The sequence below is a fragment of the Heterodontus francisci genome, chromosome 11, assembly GCF_036365525.1.
Source record: "Heterodontus francisci isolate sHetFra1 chromosome 11, sHetFra1.hap1, whole genome shotgun sequence".
Classification (NCBI taxonomy): domain Eukaryota; kingdom Metazoa; phylum Chordata; class Chondrichthyes; order Heterodontiformes; family Heterodontidae; genus Heterodontus; species Heterodontus francisci.
Genome location: NC_090381.1, coordinates 84117283 through 84143281, shown reverse-complemented (window position 1 = coordinate 84143281; position 25999 = coordinate 84117283). Strand labels below are relative to the sequence as shown.

Below are 25999 nucleotides of genomic sequence, written 5' to 3'. Positions count from 1 at the left end.
CAGTCGCAGGATAAGGGCGGCCATTGCAGACAGAGATGAGGAGAAATTTCTTCTCAGGGTTGTGAATCTTTGGAATTCGCTATCCCAGATGACTGTGAATGTTCAGCTGTTGAGTATATTCAAAGCTGAAATCAATAGATTTTTGGACTCAAGGGATATATGCATCCAACGGGAAAGTGGAGTTCAGGTCAAGGATAAGCCATTATCTTATTAAATGGTGAAGTTGGCTTGAGGGGCCATAAAGCCTACTTCTACTCCTATTTCTTATATTCTAAATCTCCTGCATTTAATTTTAACATATGACAGGAGAAACACCAATTCACTTCCAGGGTTAGTGGTTGAGACAACTATGTTAACATTCAAGATTAGATTGGTTAGATGAATGAGGGATTTGGGAACACGATGGGAAAATATGATTCAAACTACTTTCTTCCATGAACAGTAAACACCAACATAGGCTGGTTGGGCCGAATGGCCCGTTTCCATGTGGTAACTTCTATGTATTTCCTTGAAGAAATGGAGGGGTATGGGACATAGCTGTTGGAAGTAACTACCTAGTGGACAGTATAAGAACACAAGCTCACATTATCACTTTTAATGCCTACTGTGATTGGTCTGCAGAGAGCCAAGCAGTGACAGCTGATGGTTCACACCTCCGACAGCTCAATAAGGTATGTGCTGAAATCAGGAATGCGATACAGTACTGTAGATTTCTCAATCAGTAAATTGATGCTCAAGAATCCCCCTTCAGGCCTGGCTGGCCCAAGAACAGTAAGTGTAGCACACTGCTCCATGCCAATCTTCATCTCACTATGCATATAGCTACTTTATTATTTTCCCTTTAAGTTCTGTAAGGGTGTAAATTAGGTGGTGCTGGATCAAACACCTCACAATACACCTGTCTTGATTTCCTACTCCATTGAAAGAAAATCAAGTGGGTGTATAACAGGCAACCAATCCAAGACCACCCATTTTAAGCACACGCCAAGGTTGAAGGTTCCACCCAATGCACCCAACAGAATTATTTATTTGTGCACATTAGGCTACTAATTCAGAGGCCCAGGCTAATGCCCTGGGGATGGGTTCAAAATCCCACCAGAGCAGCTGGTGCACTTATTAATTAATTGAATTTGAATTCCAAGTAATTAATAAAAATCTGGAATTGAAAGCTATGGCTGAATTTTAGAAGCACCCCTGACATCAGGGGTCGTGGCAGGGGGGTCCGGAAAATATCTCCGAGAGGCGCCCGCCATGGGCCTCGATGCCGGGGAGGCCCCGCCGCACATGGAAACGGGCCATTCGGCCCAACCAGCCTATGTTGGTGTTTACTGTTCATGGAAGAAAGTAGTTTGAATCATATTTTCCCATCGTGTTCCCAAATCCCTCATTCATCTAATTTAGCTCAGCTGCGGAGCTTTCATTTAAATAAACTTAAATACATGCAAAAGCACTTACCTTGTCCTGAAGGCCGTCCCATGCTGATATTCCAGTTGGTGGCCAGAACTCCCGTGCCTTTGGATCTCCGTTTGGAGATCCGAGGCATGGCACTGGTGGAGAGGGGAGGGGAGGGTGGAAAAGAGTGAATTTTTCAGGGTGGGGGGGGGGCAGCAAAAACGATCGTGATTGGTTGTGGGATGGTGGGAAGGGGTTGAGGGTCAACGGGAATAAAGTTCGAGGGGGAAGTTCGGGATATGAAAAGTTTTTTCTGATTTATATTCGTGGGGTGGGAGTCAGAGCCAAAGTTGTAATAAAGTTTTATTTTTTATTCCCTGGAGACCAGGACCGTTAAAAATTTAAATGTCACTGAAGGGCTTGAAGCCCTTTAAAAATCGCGCAAGTGTGGTGGCGTCAGACACCATTGCCGGGGGCGGAGTGGCCGCCCACTCTAAGTCATCAGGGGTGGTCAATCCGCCCCCTCCATGCAAATTAGCTGCCGCGTGAAATATCACGGCGGTTCAGCCGCGCACAAGTTGCGCGTGCACCATGCCTTTTCTCATGCTCACCGTCGAGATCGGCGGCGAGCTTTCAAAATTTAGTCCCTGGTCCGAGTAATGGTGCCATGAAACCTTCATTGCTTGTTGTAAAATCCCATCTGGTTCACTAATGCCCTTTAGGGAAGGAAATCTGTCCTACATATGACTCCAGACTCATAGCAATGTGGTTGACTCTTAACTGCACTCTGAAATGGCCTAGCAAGCCACACAATTCAAGGGCAATTAGGGATGGGCAACAAATGTTGGCCTTGGCAGCAACGCCCACATCCCATGAAGAATAAAAACAAACTGGATTTTGAATGGCTATGTAATATTGATTTTATTTCTACAGATTTCCATGTTCACAAGCAAAAACACAAGTGTAGTATGGTGATCTTCGCAAATATAGAACATAGAACATAGAAAATACAGCACAGAACAGGCCCTTCGGCCCACGATGTTGTGCCGATCCTTTGTCCTGTGTCAAGGACAATTTAATCTATACCCCATCATTCTCCTTTATCCATATACCTATCTAAAAGCCGTTTGAAAGTCCCTAAAGTTTCTGACTCAACAACTTCCCCAGGCAAGGCATTCCATGCCCCGACCACTCTCTGGGTAAAGAACCTTCCCCTGACATCCCCCTTATATCTCCCACCCTTCACCTTAAATTTATGACCCCTTGTAACGCTTTGCTCCACCCGGGGAAAAAGTTTCTGACTGTCTACCCTATCTATTCCCCTGATCATCTTATAAACCTCTATCATGTCACCCCTCATCCTTCTCCGTTCTAATGAGAAGAGGCCTAGAATGTTCAGCCTTTCCTCGTAAGACTTATTCTCCATTCCAGGCAACATCCTGGTAAATCTCCTCTGCACCCTCTCCAAGGCTTCCACATCCTTCCTAAAATGAGGCGACCAGAACTGCACACAGTACTCCAAATGAGGCCTTACCAAGGTCATGTAAAGCTGCATCATCACCTCACGGCTCTTAAATTCAATCCCTCTGCTAATGAACGCTAACACCCCATATGCCTTCTTCACAGCCCTATCCACTTGAGTTGCAACTTTCAACGATCTATGCACATAGACCCCAAGGTCTCTCTGCTCCTCCACATGCCCAAGAACCCTACCGTTAACCCAGTATTTTGCATTCGTGTTTGTCCTTCCAAAATGGACGACCTCACACTTTTCAGGGTTAAACTCCATCTGCCACTTTTCAGCCCAGCACTGCAACCTATCCAAGTCCCTTTGCAGACGACAATAGCCCTCCTCGGTATCCACAACTCCACCAACCTTTGTATCATCTGCAAATTTACTGACCCACCCTTCGACTTCCTCATCCAAGTCGTTAATAAAAATCACAAACATATAAACCATAATTCAGCTTTTGAGGAATGCCTTTTGTGGCTTTTTAAAAAGTTGACTATCAGCAGTGTTTTGTGATATGATTGATATAATGTGATACAATTTTATTTACATAGCACTGGGACTACACTTGTGTTAACACTGACCACAAATGAAAGCTTAAAACAGTGGTCTTTGCTGGCTCTGCTAAAAATGTCAAAAAAAACTAACAAATGCATCTCGTCACCTTGCAAAGAATCATACACTGTTAGAATTTACTTTAACCACTGTGCATTGTGCTTTGAGTGTCAGGGCAACAGACTGACTTGCATCTCAGGAATACATTTCCCATCATAACCTTATAGTGAAATTTATAATGATCACAGAGATGTCTGTAGTCTAGGACAATTCTGGCATTTCCAGCTAGCCAGTCATGAGTTAAAACAAAAGAATGAAAGGGAATCTATGATAGCATCCGAGATGTGGGCTAACATTAGGGGACCGCCATATGAGTTCCTGTTGTTTGAAAGTAATATTTCAATACGGGTTATGTTTCTGTTTCTGAAGCACTCTAGTTTTTAGAACAGCCTATTCCTGTGTGAAGGCCACTGCAGTTTATTTCTAATAAGCAATGTGCAACTTATACATTCGAAATCTCTGTGCTGTGGTAGACAAAAGGGAAAGGTCAGACTCAATATACAACACATTAATTGCTTTTTAATCATAAAAGTGCTCTTTATTTGAAAATAGCACCAGACAAGTAATGAGAAGTTTTGCTTCTGCTCCAAACATTTACATCTTCAAATATGACTCTCTACCAAGATGTAGCATTTCTTCACAAAAACAAAACAAAGATAAATAGAAAGTTTGAAAAGTACAGAAGTAAATAAATGAGGAAGATCATGAGAGAATGAGATGAAAGTGCCATGAGTCAGGTGAAACCAATAATTTATATACTCAGCCAGCAAGCAGACTCATTGTCTCTTAAGTCTAATATTTATGTACCCACAAAATACAGACATTTACAATATTCACAAATTTTAAAACTAAAGTAACAGCATTGCGCAGAAATAGAAGACATGAGCAGAACACTCAACTTAAAAAAAGTTTGCTTCTGCAAAAGAACTTATCAATGGCATCAGAGTAACCCCGACCTGAAATAATGACATCCTGACAGGATTGACACTGAACATCAACCCATTCCAAAAATTTTTTTTTTTTAATGTGGTGTTTCTCTGGAATGAAGCAAGGCATACCTTCCAACTAAACAAATGGAGTGCAATGAAGATCTCATAAAGTGATTTTCGTATTGCGAAAGCTTGAATTGTCCCTGTAAAAGATTAGAGAATACATTATGGTGTACATTTACTTACATACTTTGAAACTACATCTCTTCACAAAATTTCAATTGCAGGTGTAAACTGCTAACGGTTACAAATATTAAGGCATTTATCATACATGGAACTTTACCCCATGCAAAAAAGAAAATATTCCACGTTTTCATACTTAAAATCTCAATCTGTATTTGCTAAATGGATTGCTCATGGTTGAATAATACTGATATGTTCTGGAAACTAACTATTTCACAAAGGAATATTACAAATTTAATTACTTTATTCCAAAGATTTTGTGAATGAATATAAAGTTCTATATACCATTATATTCACTATATTATACCCTGCATTGCAAATTGACCAAATTTATTTTTATGGATATTATATAACTGTACTGTAGTTTTTCTAAGAGAAACATATATCCATAAATCAACATCACAACTTATTCTTGACGAGCACTGTTGGTAACAAATTATAGTCTGATGCATGAGAAAACTGGAAGAACCTGATAGAATTAAGTCCAATGTAAAGTAAATTCTAAGTATCCAAGTGCTGCAGCATTCTCTCTTTGGCCTCCTCATCTCGATAGACAATGGGTAAGCGCCTGGAGGTGGTCAGGGGTTTATGAAGTAGTGCCTGGAGTGGCTATAAAGACCAATTCTAGAGTGACAGACTCTTCCACAGGTGCTGCAGATAAAATTGGTTGTCGGGCTGTTACACAGTTGGCTCTCCCCTTGTGCTTGTCTTTTTTCCTGCCAACTGCTAAGTCTCTTCGACTCGCCACACTTTAGCCCCGCCTTTATGGCTGCCCGCCAGCTCTGGCAATCACTGGCAAATGACTCCCACGACGTGTGATCAATGTCACAGGACTTCGTGTCACATTTGCAGATGTCTTTAAAGCGGAGACATGGACGGCCGGTGGGTCTGATACCAGTGATGAGCTCGCTGTACAATGTGTCCTTGGGGATCTTGCCATCTTCCATGCGGCTCACATGGCCAAGCCATCTCAAGTGCCGCTGGCTCAGTAGTGTGTATATGCTGGGGATGTTGGCCGCCTCGAGGACTTCTGTGTTGGAGATACGGTCCTGCCACCTGATGCCAAGGATTCCCTGGAGGCAGCGAAGATGGAATGAATTGAGACGTCGCTCTTGGCTGACATACATTGCCCAGGCCTCGCTGCCGTGGAGCAAGGTACTGAGGACACAGGCTTGATACACTCGGACCTTTGTGTTCCATGTCAGTGTGCCATTTTCCCACACTCTCTTGGCCAGTCTGGACATAGCAGTGGAAGCCTTTCCCATGCGCTTGTTGATTTCTGCATCTTCCAGAACGTGGTCACCGATATTGATGGATGGTGCATTCCTGGCATCCTGTCCCATGATGTTCATTTTCTTGAGGCTGATGGTTAGGCCAAATTTGTTGCAGGCAGCTGCAATCCTGTCGATGAGTCTCTGCAGACACTCTTCAGTGTGGGATGTTAATGCAGCATCATCAGCAAACAGGAGTTCCCTGATGAGAACTTTCTGTACTTTGGTCTTCGCACTTAGATGGGCAAGGTTGAACAACCTGCCATCTGATCTTGTGTGCAGGAAAAGTCCTTCTTCTGAAGACTTGAACGCATGTGAGAGCAGCAGGGAGATGATCCCAAACAGTGTAGGTGTGAGAACACAGCCCTGTTTTGCGCCATTCAGGATAGGAAAGGGGTCTGATGAGGCGCTGCTATGCTGAATTGTGCCTTTCATATTGTTATGGAATGAGGTGATGATACTTAGTAGCTTTGATGGACAGCCGATCTTTGCTAGTAGTCTTAAGAGACCACGTCTGCTGACAAGGTCAAAGGCTTTGGTGAGATCAATGAAAGCAACGTAGAGGGGCATCTGTTGTTCGTGTCATTTCTTCTGTGGCTGGCGAAGGGAGAACAGCATGTCAATGGTGGATCTCTCTGCTCGAAAGCCACTGCGCCTCAGGGTAGACACGCTCAGCCAGCTTCTGGAGCCTGTTTAAAGCGACTCGAGCGAAGACTTTCCCCACTATGCTGAGCAGGGAGATTCCACGGTAGTTGTTGCAGTCACTGCCGTCACCCTTGTTCTTATAGAAAACTGGAAGAATCTGATAGAATTAAGTCCAATGTAAAGTAAATTCAAGTGCTGCAGCATTACTGAAGTAATATAAAGTAATCCATCTTCAGTATTATCTGCCTTACTATTTCCATATAATTTATCCTCCACATACAACTGAATCGGGCCAGTCATCCAACAGAGGATAGCTTTATGACAGCAATTTGATCTCCTCCCACTGTATGGCAACCCAGTCCTGTTTTAACAAAGGTGGTTAAAAGAGAAGACGATGCAAATACAACAAAGCAATATCTCAGGAAAAAATGACCAAGTCTGAATTACTCCAAACCAGAGAAGACAGCAGGAAAGGAAGGGCAACGTAAGTGTAGGATAAATTACATGGAAAGAAAGATGAAGACCGTATTCTAAAAAGGCAAGTAATCTTTCTTACTTTCTCATTCATTTACACTCCACAAACTGTATCAATCATTTGCTTTTGAAACCATGTTTTAACCCTCCTTCTATTGAAGAAGGCAACCTCTTCAGTACACTGATCTAAGAAGTAATTTTACAGAAGATAAGGAAGTTGCGTCAAGTATCCAGCTTATGAATAAGGGTCTACGGAGCTTTTTAAAAAAAAGGACCCCAAGTAGAATGAGCTTTAATTTTACTTGATCACTGACACTATAAGAAATACATTCTACTGCCCACATCATAATGTCTTTTTGGTCATCAGTAGTATAGCGTTAGCCAATACTAACAAAGCAATTATGTCTAAAACGTATAGCACATAAATATGACTGAAAAGGCAAAAAAAAACCAACAATGCAATGAAATTCACATTTGTTGTCAGAAAAATGTACTCATGAAATACATGAAATTCTGAAACAATTACACAGAAATGTTTCCAAGGACAAACTGAACTTAGTGCCATAAATTACAAAGTGGGTTTATTACAAGGTGTGAAGTTCACTTCTTCAACATGCAAATACAAGAACCAGGAGATTATAGGAAATAAATTGGAGGGTGCAAGGAGAACATACAGGGTGCAAAAGAACACACAGTAAGCAAGAGCAATTAAATTGGAATTAAAGGATCTTATATTTTGCACACTTCAAGAACCTCCCCAGCAGTTCCCTCCATTGGAGAGCAATAGCAACCAAATGACCAAACTGGGATGTCAGAAAACCAAGATTGTTAAAGTGAAAATGTTGGGATTTCATAATCCAAGATTATGAACATTATCCAAAAATCAAAATAATCAACCTAGCAGCAGAAATTTTATTTTAAAGAGTTCTCATCAGTCAAGTTCTTAATAACTGTCAAAGATGATACTGACTGAGGGCTGAATAGTGAGGATATACTTTGGCAGTTCAGGAAATTTACTGTAATAATCTGCACATCCATGAGTTCTTTGTGACAGAATAATGCAATACTGGTAAAAATCCTTTGATTTCAGTTTTTAATTTTATTTATTCTGATAATGGCCAGGCTTGCCAACCTAGGCATCAAACTTGCCAAAAATCCTGGATTTGATTGCTTCATGGAGATAGATTTGGTGCAGTCAACAGCATTTTCCCTCTTTTCAGTAAACCATCAAAAAGTATAGAAATAGTTATAAAATTAAAATAAAATTGAACAGGACTACCTTGAAATTAAACTGCACAATCAAAAATGAGATGTTAATTGGAACGAAACACAAATAAGACTCGTACTGGGGTCCCAAGTGTCAGTTGTGGCTCAGTTGGTAGCATTCTCACCTCAGTCAGAAGGTTGCGGGTTCAAGTCCCACTCCAGGACTTGAGTACAAAAATCAAGGCTGACACTCCAGTGCAGTACGGAGGGAGTGCTGCACTATCAGAGGTGCCATCTTTCGATGAGACATTAAACTGAGGCCCCGTCTTTCCTCTCAGGTGGACGTAAAAGATCCTATGGCACTATTTCGAAGAAGAGCACCAAAGTTATCCCCACTGTCTTGGCCAATATTTTTCTCTCAATCAACAGCACAAAACAGATTATCTGGTCATCATCATGCAGTTTGTGGGAGCTTGTTGTGAGCAAATTGGCTGCCACATTTCTTACAACAGTGACAATACTTCAAAAATATTTAATTGACTGTAAAGCACTTTGAGATGTCCGATGGTCATGAACAGCACTATATAAATGAAAGCCTTTTTTTGGGATTTTCAAGCTTACAGGACTAAAAAAAAGTCCTCTAAATCAAAATTAGGCTAAACACATTTCAACATTAGCTTAAACAGGGAAAGTTCTGCAGTACCAACCAAAACCAAATGTACAAGGCTAGTAGAGATATGTAAGTGACTAAGTGCTTTGTAACCTTCCGCTATGGAAGCATAGCCTTGTTGAATACAGGTGGCAATAGGAGACCAGGCCTCAAAGAACTGTGCAGAGTCACTTTTAATTATATTTGGTCTTGGTGCATTAGTTAGTTGACACCGAAGTCCATGTCATTTCAAGTAATACAGCTATGATTAGTAGTTAAAACCAAAGGTAAGTTGGAGCATTTGAAATGCATGCATCAGTAGACCATGTCAATTGAGAAATTTGTGCTTTTACCTATAACAACTGAGGTGGTCTAACACTATGGATTATTGAAGTTGCTTTGGCACCTAATGTGCAGAAGATTGAGGGCATAAGCTGGATGAAAGGTGAACAGGCCACAAAAGTTCCGATTCCTTATCCCTCACACTGAAGAGATGTTCAACTATGCATGCTCAATGCTCATTATATAGAGCATTGACCCAATATATGAATTGAAATACTAAAACCCCTATCTGTGTGCGCTTGTTTTTGGAGCACAGATGTGGTATCTCATTCAAGGATAAAAGCTGAATTGAGAATGAGTCCTGATATTTTACAAGTACGAGATTTTCTGAACAAAGCTGTGTGTTCTTAGGAAGGCAACACAGGCATACAAATCAATCATTTATTACTAGAAACAGAATAAACGCAGACCTTAAACTCACATTGAGCAGTGCCCAAAATAAATTTCAACCTGGTCAAAATATTGTGAAGAAAACTGCAAATAATAATGACATAATTACAAGTTGGTTAGAAATCAAACCATGAAGCAATTCCCACTTCAAAAGTACTACTACTTTTACTCTGTTAGACAATGAGATGGTGCTGCCAAAAATGAGAGAAAGAACTGAGCTGAAGATTAGGCCCTAGTATTTTACACTGTGGGAGATTGCATAGTTTATCCAAAGCTACAGTGATAAAAACTCAAAATGGACAAATGACCCCATTATTTTTTCCAGTTGGGTGACAATTTAATGCAATTATATGTGGAGGATAAAAGAATGCGGATATACTGTTAATGTTTGACAGCACAGGATTTGTTCAATTATGAAAAGCTCAATGCCATTACAGACAGATTGTTTTTCTTTTAAACTATTAGGGCTAATAGACCTCTTTGAGGTCTGCGAGGTGAAAACACCCCAACTTGCTGCTCTTCTGTGGTTTTAGAAAAGTTGGAACTGCAAAATGTAGCAACTCTGTTCTGGGACTTCCAGTGGGTCACTAGAGGGAAGGCATTTTGATATATTTAGAACTTTGTTTAAAAATTGAACATTAACTGATTACGGCCAAGCTGAAATTTAGACCATTAACTTCTATCAAAAGGCAGCAGTTAAACGATGTACACAGATACACAAACATTTATCAGAATGTATGACAATGCCAAATCCCAATGGGTACTAGGGCAATACTGGTAAAAGGGCTGTAATTAGACTGAAAAATTCAAGTAAATTAATTTAATTTACCTACATCTTAGGCTCAATTCTAACTTCTTTATTGAATTATATAGTAAGGATATTGTTGCATTTCCATATTGAACAGCTTGAACAAATTACATGAACTCATTAGTTTTGGTGATCAAATACTGCTATTTAAATGATTCCAAGACACACTTACTCCAGATATTTATTTTGGGCAAGCACATAACACTACAACATATGACTTTTAGAGAATTTTTAAGTAGTACTAAGTGTCACTCCAGAATTGGCCTTTATAGCCACTCCAGGCGCTGCTTCACAAACCACTGACCACCTCCAGGCGCGTATCCATTGTCTCTCGAGATAAGGAGGCCCAAAAGAAAGAACTAAATAAATATACAGGATAAACATTGTTGAGGTTTTTTAAAATAACTTTGTGAATAATCTAAAATAATTGCAGGTCCTGAAGATAGATATGCCATTAAATTTTCCAGATCTTAGTAGTTTGTGAATTCTTTAATTATGCTCCACATACCATCAGTAGATTACCTAGCCAACTGAGAAATATCACAAGGACAACTATTCTCTTGAGGTAGAACATGATCCTCCATTTCCTGCTTAACAGTAACCCCAGGAAACCATCTTCAGTTAAGTTACCTCTTGCTATTGTCATCAGTCCCATTGCTCCTGCTCTGCTGCGAGAATCCTAACAATCAAGTAACACACATAATGTGTACTGTGTCAGAATAAACATTTTATTTTTCTGTATTATAACTATTTCTATTTACAGAATGAACAGATGGATCATCGTAGGATGTGTTTTGGTGTTCTTATAAAATTTGTAACATTTAATCATTAAAACAGAAGTCACATCACAATAAAATGTGCAATACTAAAAACATTCCAAATCCATGACCTCTACCATCTAGAAGAACAAGGGCAGATGCACGAGAATACCACCTGCAAGTTCCTCTCCAAGCCACACACCATCCTGACTCGGAACTATATCACCGTTCCTTCACTGTCGCTGGGTCAAAATCCTGAAACTCCATCCGTAACAGCACCGTGGGTGTACCTACACCACAGGGACTGCAGTGGGTCAAAGCGGCAGCTCAACACCACCTTCTCAAGAGCAATTACAGACAGACAACAAATGCCGGCATTGTCAGCGATACTCACATCCCATGAACGAATAAAAAAAAAACTTGAGTGGTACTTCTCTTGTATCTATATTGTCCACTGTCACACCTATGCCTTTGATCTCATTCTGTGTCCTATTTCTTCTAACTTTCTGTATGAAGTTTGTGGCACGTGGAAATGGAATAATATCCAAATTTTGCATTTATCGTCAGCAGCAAGTACTTCCAAGCCACACAAAAGGAGTTCAGAGTAAAGCACTTTTGACTGACATATCAAAATGCCTCAGCCCCAATCTTAAAAGAGCACCCTCTACTGGACTATATTTTTTCATTTCCCACAACTGCGGTTTCTTGGAGTAAGACGGCATATTGTATTAAACTAGAAGGGACCAGCAAAATATACGTGGTCAAATTATTATCTTTATTTCAACAGTACTCCAGTCCACCACACGCCCCAGACTCTCAAATCAACCCACCGGCCAATCAAAACAATCCAGACAGACAAAAACCCGAGTATCATCATAGATTAGATGCAATTTTGTACCGGGGTCCACTGCCCACTAGAAAATGAGTTAGGACTGCAGAATTCACTTCACTTCACAAAAGGACCCTTATGCTCTTCGGGTTTTCTTAAAATTTCTTCAGAAATCAGTACATCACGAAGCAGTGCTATCAAGAGCTCAACCAAAATACCTGAACCCCTGTATCTTGATCTATACCTTAATTTAAGATTCTATTTAAATTAAGTGTACATTTTGCATTTGTAGTGTAGTCACAATAAAATCGCCAGTATAAAGGTGTTTCCTTCTAATCTTAGTTCACAAAAAAAATCTCCCTTTCTGATGCCAGCTTAAAAGCTCTATGCAAATAAATACAATTGACATGAGTAGTGATATTTGCACCCTCTGATAAACTACAGTGCATCTTTCAAGTCAGTAAATTTAACTGGAAGATGACACAAGTAAATGAAAACAAATCATTAGTTCAGATTGATTTTAGAAGTACAGAGTGAATGTTAGGAAAACGATGACATCAATGTGGCATGGTCAACTATTTCCACTTCATCTCAGTTTTGGTACCACTGATACAACTGCATGATGCTGCCTATGTATTCTATCACCTGTCTCGATGCAGAAATCAACAAGCGCATGGGAAAGGCGTCCGCTGCTATGTCCAGACTGGCCAAGAGAGTGTGGGAAACTGGCGCACTGACACAGAACACAAAAGTCCGAGTGCATCAAGCCTGTGTCCTCAGTACCTTGCTCCACGGCAGCGAGGCCTGGACAACATATGTCAGCCAAGAGCAACATCTCAATTCGTTCCAGCTTCGCTGCCTCCGGAGAATCCTTGGCATCAGGTGGCAGGACCGTATCTCCAAAGCAGAAGTCCTCGAGGCAGCCAACATCCCCAACATATACACCCTACTGAGTCAACGGCGCATGAAATGGCTTGGCCATGTGAGCCGCATGGAAGATGGCAGGATCCCCAAGGACACAATGTACAGCCAGCTCGTCACTGGTATCAGACCCATCGGCCATCCATGTCTCCGCTTTAAAGACGTCTGCAAACGCGACATGAAGTCCTGTGACATTGACCACAAGTTGTGGGAGTCATTTGCCAGTGATCGCCAGAGCTGGCGGACAGCCATAAAGGCGGGGCTAAAGAGTGGCGAGTCGACCAGACTTAACTGTTGGCAGGAAAAAAGACAGAAGTGCAAGGAGAGAGCCAACTGTGTAACAGCCCCGACAACCAATTTTATCTGCAGTGCCTGTGGAAGGGTCTGTCACTCTAGAATTGGCCTTTATAGCCACTCCTGGTGCTGCTTCATAAACCACTGACCACCTCCAGGCGCTTATCGATTGTCTCTAGAGACAAGGAGGCCAAAGAGGATTCCCTCATATCCCACTTGATTTGTGCATTTTTGTGAAATATTGATTTAAATTTCAATATTTTTAATTTAATATCCAATATAAACATCTTGGGCTAAACTATTCTATAAGTTCCTGGTTGCACTCACTTGATACTGTCAGTGTGTGTCTTGTATTCCATGATAGTATTAGGTGGTAAGTTTAGGACACGTCGTAATGTGTCTCGTATGCGAGCAGTTGTAGCTTGGTCACTGGCTGTTTTATTCCATATTGAGATAATGTCTTCCTAGTAATAAAGAGAAATCTAAGTTTAATGAGTTCTGGAGGATCACACACTACGAACAGTGCACAACTACATACATAACAAAAAAATCCTGCTTCTCATCTCAAAACAACAACTTGCATTTATAAAGCTCCTTTACCCTAGTAAAACATACCAAGGCTAGTCACAGGAGCCATTATCAAAGAAAATTTATCAAACCACTAATGGTGACTAAAACCTTGGTCAAATAGGCAGGTTTTAATGAGCATTTTAAAGGAGGAGAGAGAGGCAGAGAACTTTACGGAGGGAATTCTAGAGTTCAGGGTCAGCTGAAGGCATGGCCACCAAAGATGGAGTGATAGAAATTGGGGATGTGCAACAAGCCCGAATTGGAGGATCGCAAGAGATCTTGGAGGGAGCCAACATAAGCCAGTGAACACAGGAGTGATGGGTGAATTGAACTTGGCATAAGTTAAGTATTAACGAGCTCAGGTTTATAGAGGATGCAAGGCCAGCCAGGAGAACACTGCAATTGTCAAACCTAAACGTAACAAAGGCATGGACAATGGCTTCAGCAGGTGAGCTGGAGCAAAGGGAAAACTGTTACGGAGGTGGAAATGAGCAGTCTTAGTGATGAAGCGGATATGGGTTGGTAACTCATCTTGGGGTCAAATAGGAAGTCAAGGATGCAAACAGTCTGGTTGAGCCTCAGACACTAGCCATGTAGAGGGATAGAGTTGATGGAGTAGGGAACAGAATTTGTGGTGGGGACCAATGGCAATGGCTTTGATCTTTCCAATATTGCTGCAGGAAATATCTGCTCATCCAATACTGGATGTTGGACAAGCAGTTATAACTAAACGTCAGACAAAAAAAAAAAAATCAAATTATCTGTTAAGTGCAGTTAGGAAAAATATACCAATCACTATTTCAATTTTTTCAACAGCTACTAATCAACAAACACCAGAAAATCAAACAAGTTTTCAAAAATCATTCATCACACCCACTGAAGATTAGGATTTCCTGCATTAACACTTCTCCACACCGGGAGATTCTCTCTCTGGGGTCTGACACTTGTGGTGCATTCTGTCATTGAACTAGTGGTTCTCATTGCCCTCCTACTTAATGCTATTTACCTAGCTCTGCACAGGAGGAAGTCCAGTGCCCAATACCTCTATTGGGATATCTATGCATTTGTAGCCTAACAGAGCCCCTTACTGCCACTCTTTTAACATTTACAATTCAGATCTTGGAATTTCCTACACTTCCTAGCCTAACCCAAGTCAGACCATTACCACTGCCTTTTTGCCAAACCCAAAAGGTAAACTAAAAATAGCTGTGCTTATTTGCTGACAATAATCAGTACAGATCAACCTTTTATGTTCTCAATCCCGCTCCTGCCCAAGTCTAACCACAATAAACTGATTGGATCCATCTGACTTTAATCCCACCCCTGTTGTTAATGGAAATGCTTCTAGCTACTGCATACATAAATGAGAATTCTCCTGAAAACTATACCTACTGTATGCAACTGTCAGGGGGAAGGGCAAGAGAGAAACTGGGTGGGAGGGAGAAAGTGGGTAAGCTGTTAATGGCACATTGGGCAGGGGAGGAAGGAGACTGGTCAGAATTAACAAAGGGAATGAGGAAAGTGTCAACATGAACTGGTTAGAGAAGGAAAGGAATACCAGGTTGTATTGAGGTGAGACGAGCGCCATGTTAAGAGGGAAAAAGAGTGCCAGTATGAAGTAGCACCGTATGGAGGTTGGAGGAATGTCTCTGAAGTAGTCAGGAGCTGTGTTAAATGTGCATCAATTGTAAAGTATAAAAGTACTTAAAATTAACCAAATTGCATGATTTCAGTGTAAGCTTAAAATTTACATGTCATTTATATTTCCCCCTTCGGGTCTTCATGTACTTAATTTTTCTTCTAATATAAGACAAGGAATACTGGATATGGCAACAGTTTAAGTACAAAACCTGTGTAGTTATGTGAAGCTGATTTTCCTGTTAGTATCCTGTAGCATATTGGACTGCTTGGACTAAGTGCAAAGATGAAAAATTGGACAAGGCAGATCAGATGTCAATAAAGAAGCCTGCCCAATTTTCTGTATGTTTAATTTAATGGAAATAATTAGGGCAGGTTCCAAAGCTGGTGTTTGATTTGGTGTAATTCGTTTTGCTTTTGGAGTGAGTCAATTGCTTAAACCATTTCTAAACTGCACTACATCAAAAAGGGACCAGTTAAAACTTTGACAAAATTGACCAAAAAATATTCGTGCATTTTAGCAAGAGGTCAGTAACTGGAATTTGATGGAATTTCAAACTGCTTTTGACCCTCAGTCACAATATTCTGCCTGTCCCAGAAGAAAATTACATTTACCAACATTTATCAAATACAATTTGGGTTCACTAGAAATTTTCAGAAACCTTGCATGGAGCACAAGCACTTTCAAGTAATATACTTGATGTAAAGCACTGCAGGTTTTTTTTTCAAAAAACAGGCAATTGCTATCGTGATTAAAGTTCTGCCACGGTTCAAACAAAACTACAATAAGCAAACAATTTTCTCCATAGAATTGAAGTGAGTGGTATACCTGAAATCGAACTGAAACAACAGCCCCACATATCTCCTCTCCAACCATGAACTGCTCACCCAGCATTGCCAAAATCAGGTTCTCCCAGCAGCGTGATGCTAGTCCTTTCCGCAAACGGATAATCCACTTTCCACCATTCTTATTAGCTTCATCCTGGAAAAAGATCCACAGAAATAAAAACCTTAAAACAAAGGCTTATTTTATGTTCATCCATTCATTTTATCTCACTCTTCCACGAAATCTGCTATAACTGGGAAGGGAGGCGGATGAGCTGTTGGCTATCTTGTGACTTCAACTGTCTGAACAGTCAAGCAGCAGGAGATGCATTGTGATGGAACAAGTGACATTTTGGCTGGTTCCTCAATCTCTCTCAACTACCCAACTTCACCTTCCTCTCTAAGACCAAGAGCTGGAAAGCGAGATTAGGCTGGATAGCTCTTTTTCAGCTGGCATAAACACAATGGGCCGAATAGTCACCTGTTACGCTGCAAATGTTACATGTTTTTTCTCAATTGTGCCATTGGAACTTAGTTCCGTGCCCACATCTCCCATCACTCCTTGATCAAATGCTTAGGGTCTGATTCCCACCCTGCTCACACAACCAAAACTGCACTGGTCAAAGCCACAACCATCCCATTCTCAACTATGTTCAATGTTTGTGGTACCACCCTCACCTGGTTCCATTCCAACTTGTAACCATCATAATGGCTGCTCATTGAGGGTCAGTCAGATGCTGCTCAACAGAATTCTGCTCCAATATGAGCTGAGTGTCAGACCCCACAGCATATCCATCACCAAAAGTGTCCATTTCCATCTCTGCAGTATCACCCACCCTTACCTCACTAACAATACTGTGGAAACTCTCATCCACATCTTTGTTATCTTCAGGCTCAACCTCTCCAACAGCCTTCCTGGTCAACATCCCAAGCTCAATCCTAAATAAACTATAAATAGTCCAAAATTCCTCCTTCTGCATCTTGTCCCATACAACCCTTTCCCTTTTTACCAGTCTCTCCTGGCATCCCATCCTTCAACACATTAAATTAAAAATACTTGCTGAAGAATCTCAATAGACTTATTCCTCCCACAGCAACACCCGCTAGGTCCAACGTGCCAGTGCCTTTACTCTTTCAAATTGGCTCATCCAAAGCTTTTCTTCATCAAGTCTCATTTGTAGATAACTCATGCTTTTGCTGATGTGTTGGTCCCAGTCCAACGAACTTAACATTCCCATTTTAGTATTTAAATCCCTCCAGTCTTGTCCTCCACATCTCGAACCTCCTCCAGTCCTACAATGCACCCCATCAACCCTTCGAACTCACCATTTCTCCAGCTCTGGCTTTTTGAGTTTCTTGCCTTCATTCACCCAACTATCAGAAGTTGTACCTTCAGCTGCCTGTTTATCACCCTTAAATTTCCTTCTTAAACACTTCCATCTCATTCTGTTTCAAAAGGTTTGTTAAAACCAGCTCTTTAACCAAGTTTTTGTCACCCTATCTATCTCTCCCTCATTGGCGTTGTAGGTTTTTCCCTATATCATAGGCACTACATGAATGCAAGTTATTATTGGCTTTATCTGCTATGAACTATTGGTTGTGACCACCCACATAACAATAAAGAGTACAAAATTCAGCACTATTGCTTAGATTCACACAACAGACTAAGAACACAGTTATCTCAAATGAAAGTATGAGCAAAAGTGCAACTTCGGTTGCTTTTCTACATTCAAGCTCAAGGGACATTTGTTAACTATTCCGCCAAAAACTGGAAGCCTTCTTATACAACATGGTGATAATCAAATTGATGGATAGAGCATTTCTGACGTCCTGCCCCATGATGTTCGTTTTCTTGAGGCTGATGGTTAGGCCAAATTCATTGCAGGCAGCCGCAAACCTGTCGATGAGACTCTGCAGGCACTCTTCAGTGTGAGATGTTAAAGCAGCATTGTCAGCAAAGAGGAGTTTCCCTGATCAGGACTTTCCGTACTTTGGACTTCGCTCTTAGACGGGCAAGGTTGAACAACCTGCCCCCTGATCTTGTGTGGAGGAAAATTCCTTCTTCAGAGGACTTGAACGCATGTGAAAGCAGTAGGGAGAAGAAAATCCCAAAAAGTGTGGGTGCGAGAACACAGCCCTGTTTCACGCCACTCAGGATAGGAAAGGGCTCTGATGAGAAGCCACCATGTTGAATTGTGCCTTTCATATTGTCATGGAATGAGGTGATGATACTTAGTAGCTTTGCTGGGCATCCAATCTTTTCTAGTAGTCTGAAGAGACCACGTCTGCTGAGGGGCATCTGTTGTTCATGGCATTTCTCCTGTATCTGACGAAGGGGGAACAGCATGTCAATGGTGGATCTCTCTGCACGAAAGCCACATTGTGCCTCAGGGTAGACGCGCTCGGCCAGCTTCTGGAGCCTGTTTAGAGCGACTCGAGCAAAGACTTTCCCCACAATGCTGAGCAGGGAGATTCCACGGTAGTTGTTGCAGTCATCGCGGTCACCTTTGTTTTTATAGAGGGTGATGATATTGGCATCGCGCATGTCCTGGGGTACTGCTCCCTCGTCCCAGCACAGGCATAGCAGTTCATGTAGTGTTGAGAGTATAGCAGGCTTGGCACTCTTGATTATTTCAGGGGTAATGCTGTCCTTCCCAGGGGCTTTTCCGCTGGCTAGAGAATCAATGGCATCACTGAGTTCCGATTTGGTTGGCTGTATGTCCAGCTCATCCATGACTGGTAAAGGCTGGGCTGCATTGAGGGCAGTCTCAGTGACAACATTCTCCCTGGAGTACAGTTCTGGGTAGTGCTCAACCCAGCGGTCCATTTGTTTGCGTTGGTCAGTGATTATGTCCCCTGATTTAGATTTGAGGGGGGCGATCTTCTTGATGGTTGGCCCAAGAGCTCTCTTCATGCCATCATACATTCTTCTGATGTTTCCGGTGTCTGAGGCCAGCTGAATATGACTGCATAGGTGTTGACAGTAGTCGTTTGCGCAGCGCCTGGCTGTTCTTTGCGCAGTGCTTCTGGCTGCTTTAAGTGCTGCGGATGTTAAATCGCTGGGGGCTTTCTTGTAGTTCAACAGTGCAATGCGGCTATGACAGGTTCCAGCTCTTCATTATGAGATTGAAACCAGTCTGCATTTCTCTTCGCACTTTTGCCGTAGGTGGTCAAAGCTGACTCATAGATGGTGTCTCTGATGTGGGCCCACTTGGTCTCAGCATCCCCTGTGGGAGTGTTTTGAAGGGCTGTTACAAGTGAATTTAGAAATTTTTGTAACAGCTGTGGGTGAGAAATTCTGCTCGTATTGATGCGCGGGTGGCCCTTCTGCTTGGAATGATGCAACTTCTTTGGTCTGAGTCTAACCTTGCTGCACACCAGGGAGTGGTCGGTGTCGCAGTCCGCACTGTGGAAGCTGCGTGTGATTTGAACACTGTTTAAGGCGGCTCGCCTTGTGACAATGAGGTCTAGCTGGTGCCAACGACACGATCTTGGGTGCCTCCGTGAAACCTGATGACAGGGTTTAGTGTGAAAGAATGAGTTGGTGATGCAGAGGTTATGATAGGTACACAACTCAAGCAGTCTCTGCCCGTTCTCATTCATCCTTCCAACGCCATAGCGCCCAAGGCAGGAGGGCCATGAGTCATGGTCGGCCCCAACCCTGGCATTAAAGTCCCCCAGCAGGAATAGGTGTTCGGTGTTGGGGATGCTGCTAATGATGCTATGGAGTTCCTCGTAGAACTGATCTTTAGCTTCAGGTGGGGAGCAGAGTGTTGGAGCATAGATGTTGAGTAGGTGTACTGGACCAGAGGTGGTGAGCAGTCGGATGGACAGTATGGGTTCAGAGCCATTTGAGGGAGGCTCGATCATGCTAAGCAAGGAGTTTCTGATGGCGACCTACCTAGTTCACCTACCTAGGCTCAACTATCACCAGTAACCTGTCTCTAGATGCAGAAATCAACAAGCGCATGGGAAAGGCTTCCACTGCTATGTCCAGACTGGCCAAGAGAGTGTGAGAAAATGGCGCACTGACACGGAACACAAAAGTCCGAGTGTATCAGGCATGTGTCCTCAATACCTTGCTCTACGGCAGCGAGGCCTGGACAACGTATGTCAGCCAAGAGCGACGTCTCAATTCATTCCATCTTCGCTGCCTCCGGAGAATACTTGGCATTAGGTGGCAGGACCGTATCTCCAACACAGAAGTCCTCGAGGCGGCCAACATCCCCAGCTTATACACACTACTGAGTCAGGGCGCTTGAGATGGCTTGGCCATGTGAGCCGCATGAAAGATGGCAGGATCCCCAAAGACACATTGTACAGCGAGCTCATCACTGGTATCAGACCCACCGGCCATCCATGTTTCTGCTTTAAAGACGCCTGCAAACGCGACATGAAATCCTGTGACATTGATCACAAGTCGCGGGAATCAGTTGCCAGCGTCCGCCAGAGCTGGCAGGCAGCCATAAAGGCGGGGCTAAAGTGTGGCGAGTCGAAGAGACTTAGTAGTTGGCAGGAAAAAAAACAGAGGCGCAAGGGGAGAGCCAAATGTGTAACAGCCCCAACAAACAAATTTCTCTGCAGCACCTGTGGAAGAGCCTGTCACTCTAGAATTGGCCTTTATAGCCACTCCAGGCGCTGCTTCACAAACCACTGACCACCTCCAGGCGCTTATCCATTGTCTCTCGAGATAAGGAGGCCAAAGAAGAAGATAATCAAATAGTCTTTGCACTGGTATGAACAAATCAAACTAGATCGCTGATTTTTTGAGCCAATTTCTCTCCTCTTCTGCAGACAATTAATTCTTACAATGGTATTGTACCAAAGATATCAACAATTCCCCACACCGTGAATTGCCTATTTATCACATAACAGCAGACTCTTTGGTTGGTTACAACCAATAGTTCACAACTGATATAGTACCACAAATTATGCTTGATAGCAAAATTGAAGCACATGGGATAAAAGTTGCAGTAGCACTATCGATACAACACTGGCTAAAGGATAGAAAACAGAATTGTGGCGAATGGCTGTTTTCCAGACTGGAGGGAGGTGCACAGTGAAGTTCCCTTACTCACTAGGACCACTGCTGTTTTTGATGTACATCAATAACTGGAACTTGGGAGTACAGGGCACAATTTCAAAAATTGCAGGTAACACGAAACTTGAAAGTGTAGTAAACCAGTGAGGAAGATAGAAATAGACTTCAAAAAGGACACAGGCCAGTGGAAGGGTTGACTTATGGCAGATGAAATTCCACGAAGAAAAGTGTGAAGCGAGACATTTCGGTAGCAAGAGTGAAGAGAGACAATACATGCTAAATAGCACAATTTTAAAGGGGTGCAAGAGGAGAAAGACCTGGAGTCCTTTGTGCAAAAATCTCTGAATGTAGCAGGACAGGTTACTAAAGCATTAACAAAACATATGGGCTTCAGGGCTTTATAAACAGAGGGACAGAGTACAAAAGCCAGGAAGTTATGCTAAATCTATATAAAACTCAACTTTGCCCCAGTTCGAGTAGTGCATCCAGTTCTGGGCACCACACTTTAGGACAGACAGGAATACTTTGGAGCGGGTACAAATGAGATTTAGAAGAATATTTCCAGGGATGAGGGATTACAGTTATGTGGACAGACTAGAGTGACTAGGATTGTTGTTCTTAGAGTAGAGAGTGTTATGGGGAGATGTAATGGAAATATTCAAAATTATGAGGGGTTTTGATAAAGCAAAGATAAAGTGGCAGAAGAGACTGTAACCAGATGGCACAGATTAAAGATAATTGGTAAAAGAACCAGAGGGGAAATGAGAAGAATCTTTTTTTAATATATACATGTAGTAAGGTTCGATACTCTGGAATATACTGCACGAAAGGGTGGTGGAAGCAGATACAACAGTAACTTTCAAAGGGAATTGGATGAATATGTGGAAGGGAAAAACTTGCAGGCTATGGAGAAAGAGGAGAATGGGAATGGGCACAGGAAAATGGGATGCATGGCCTCCTTCTATGCTGTATGACTCCCTGAAACAAAGCAAAGAAGTGGCACATATCATTGAATCCATAATCAACGTAAAGGAACGCCATCCTTTAAAGTAAGGAGACTAATTTGTTTAACTGGACTTGGAATCTCTCTAATTTTTACAGTCCACTCTCAGTTTTGTGACACTCATGTAAAGTGCAACGGTTAGAACGACAAGAACTCAACTTGAAGAGTTATAAAAATGGACTTTTAAGTGAACAATGTGCTAAAACAAAAAAAAAGGCTGCCAAAGCCTTTGGCACAGTGGTGCAGTGGTTAGCACCGCAGCCTCACAGCTCCAGCGACCTGGGTTCAGTTCTGGGTGCTGCCTGTGTGAAGTTTGCAAGTTCTCCCTGTGTCTGCGTGGGTTTCCGCCGGGTGCTCCGGTTTCCTCCCACAGCCAAATACTTGCAGGTTGATAGGTAAATTGGCCATTGTAAATTGCTTCTACTGCAGATAGGAGAATGGTGGGGATGTGGTAAAAAATATGGGGTTAATGCAGGATTAGTATAAATGGGTGGTTGTTGGTCGGCACAGACTCGGTGGGCCGAAGGGCCTGTTTCAGTGCTGTATCTCTAAATAAAATTAAAAAAAAAATAAAGGTCAAAAGACATTGTTTGAATATACAAAGCTGTCTGGCAAAGACAAAAGAATACATTCAAAAGCTAAGAAGTGTCAATTACACCCATCCTGAACCCATAATGAGACATTTAGTAACTGAATGGGTTCTTCTGAAACAAAGGTATGAAGTAGACATTGTCGGTGCCCGAGGGAAGATCTATGTCTGTTATGGACAGAATTGAGAGAGAACTGAAACGCCAATTCTTCTCCCTTTACTGTCCGTAATCAGCGTGTTTTTGAAAAAGATGTGTTGCTTCTTAACCAGAGAGTATGGCCAATTTGAATAATCAGCAGCTTTTCCTGTGTTTAAATAAGGATTTAAATAATTTTTATTCACACGTTCACCCTGGAAGTCTAACGCTATGTCACTTAATCACCACTCTCTCACACGCACACATGAGAAAGAAAGCCATTAAAGGCTAGTGCACTTTTACAAATTGCAAACAAAGGAATAGTTTCTAAGTCGCACGATTTGGCTCATCTTGAGGAAAAAGGCCTGCGCTGCTGGCCTGGCGAAGAAAGCGTTTTCACTCCTGAAGTGCAGTTAGGTGGATTCAATAGCTGGAGTCATATATTGAATTCGTTGCTGGATTCTCTCGAAGAGGTGGATTTTCAGCAGGTCATGAAATTAGTTGCTTGTAGTCTCATCACTTGGAGGTTGATTTTCTGTACTGGTGGACTTGAAAAGTAACAGGCTCAGAGACCTTAAGATGTTACAGCCTCCAGTTCTTTTAAGGCACGATGGTACTACCTTGTCTGCTTGCTGCTTTTTCCTGCAGTCTGTATTTTAAAAGATTTGTAAAAGGAGACCAACATGGTTGTCCCACCATGTGACCTCAGTTCCTTTTCCAAATATGGTGGAGGTATGGTCGATTAACCCCATCCTGGTTTATTGTTACAAGACATTCTTCCTGACGACAGTTAAGACAATCACCTTCTTTGTTTCAGGAGAAACCCATTCAATTCAGGAATGTCTCCTGATGGTTTCAGGATAGACGTTGATGACACCTTAGTGTGGAAGGTATTCTTTTGCCCTTACAGTGTCAGTTCTTGAAGACACAGGCCGACCTTAGGCGGCCATCTTTGCAGCCCATGTCCACTTTTCATATGCTGAATAAAGTCCATGTTTAAAAGTTATAAATGGGCCATGCCTTTACTGGGCATGACAGTCTCCCAACAGAGACAGAGTTGGGAGAAAATCCAGCAAGCCAAGAAGGAACGCGCCCTGCTGTAAATTCTACATTTTCAACTTGTGCAGCAATGAATTGTAAGTGATCCTCTGTCTTCAAACTGAACTCCCAACCAGAGAAATCTACAAACAGCTCAGGCCTGCAACAAAAAAAAAAAAAGAGTACTTAACCTCAGAGAATTCAATAAGTTTACTGTGAACCCGAAACCCTACCTCACTTAAAACCACTTAACGTTTTTCCTATTGGCCTCTTCTGTGAGCAAATGAATGCGTGAGTGGGTGCAGTTGTGACAATTTCGGGATAAGGCATATTGCTCAATAATTAATCTTCTACTTTAAAGCTACAAGAAAACCTGACGCTGTCTGTTGACTTGACAAATAATACACAAAGGCATTAAAACCCTAATAGCAAAAATACTTGCTATGGTCAGATGGGAGTTGAACAGTGGGAACCACCCACAGCCCTCACCACGTGGCCGTAACAGTGTTACTAGCCCTCAGTCATGGTCCATGGTTTCTCTATTTACATTAGGCATTATGCAGGAATCAGGTGAAGAAAAAAATTATTTTAAAAGATAAAACATAGGAGCATAAAGCAACTGAGCCACGAGTTTTCCTAACAAAAAAATGACACGTGGAGCTCGTGAGCACATTTTTCACTTTCAGATAATAAATCAACACCAAATCTCAAACTAAGGGCTGGCTGACATGGAATTTAGACAATTTCATTTAGTTTACAGAACAGACATTGGATTTATCCAAGTTTACCCAAAATTAAACAACTATTTTTGTAACTGAATGATGTGGGTTAAAATTGCTCCAACTCGATATCAACAACAAAAGCTACTAACTTATTTAAAATAAGTGGGCTAATGCATTAATTAAAATAGCAGGCATTGGAATTTCACATTAACAGGTGTATTACAAATATCAAAGCTGAATTTTAACATTACTTTTGGAGTAAGCAAAAACAAAAGATCATGATTGCATTTGTGAATGCTGAATGTTACGATCAAGGCTGGAGGAGTGCACTGTTAATTCAGCCCCAGTTAATTCTCCACAGGTCACATTTTAAAAATTTTTCCAGAATAGAACACACTGACCAGGTTTCTTTACTGATCAACAAAATTATCAGTTTATTATAAAATAAGTCTCAACTTGTAATGAAGTAAAATAAACAGATGAAATTTTTTTTTTTAAGGTCCCAACGTTAATTTGAAAGTCCCTTTTTTTAACCTTAGCATCACACACTCACGCACACACACGTATAACTATACCGGTTAACCAAAAAAATAAAAAGGGATTTTTGAATCAGAGCTCTGTTACAGACAAAAAAAACACCGAGGCAGACGACTTGCCCACCTCTGAAGAAAACAGATGAGACACGCTGCACCAAAACTGGCACACAGTCCAAACTCCTAGCACATGCAGACACGCCGCTCAGATTCCCCCTAGAACAATTCTCTTCAGGCGGCGCTGAGAAGCACCTCTAGCTGGCCCTCCTCAGGGACGGGAGATAAGACAAATCAACACAGTGGACTTCACAGGGTCTTTTATGGAATTGTGGAAAGTGAGCTGGGTTGTTGTCTTTTCTCCTTCAAGACTTCAGCAGACTTGACTTTATCTCCTTCCAGAAGGTAAAACACACACATACTGACATACAACCAGAATGTTCGTCAGTTTTCTGCCCTTCCAGGTGCTCTACTACTGGGCTTGTCCAAAGAATGCTGGTCACTTCTCTGCCCATCACCAGGGTTTCTGTTCCAAGCCTAACCAGAGTCATGTGACAACCAGCAACATTGTTGCCAATCCGGCTCCCTCGATGTCCTCTTGATGGCTCCCTCTCTCTTTTTCCAAAAAGAT

General features: G+C 41.9%; 1 protein-coding gene across 1 annotated transcript in view; it reads right to left on the bottom strand.

Annotated features, from left to right (window-relative positions):
- Positions 1–4029: 4029 nt before the first annotated feature.
- eif4e2 (eukaryotic translation initiation factor 4E family member 2) overlaps positions 4030–25999 on the bottom strand; it is a 48477-nt gene continuing 26507 nt past the window's right edge. The window contains exons 5-7 of the mRNA XM_068042363.1: positions 16314–16466; positions 13604–13740; positions 4030–4649 (exon numbers count right to left, since the gene is read on the bottom strand). Of these exons, the coding sequence (XP_067898464.1) occupies positions 4610–4649; positions 13604–13740; positions 16314–16466 (330 nt within the window). The 3' untranslated portion in view covers positions 4030–4609. The remainder of the gene's footprint in view (positions 4650–13603; positions 13741–16313; positions 16467–25999) is intronic.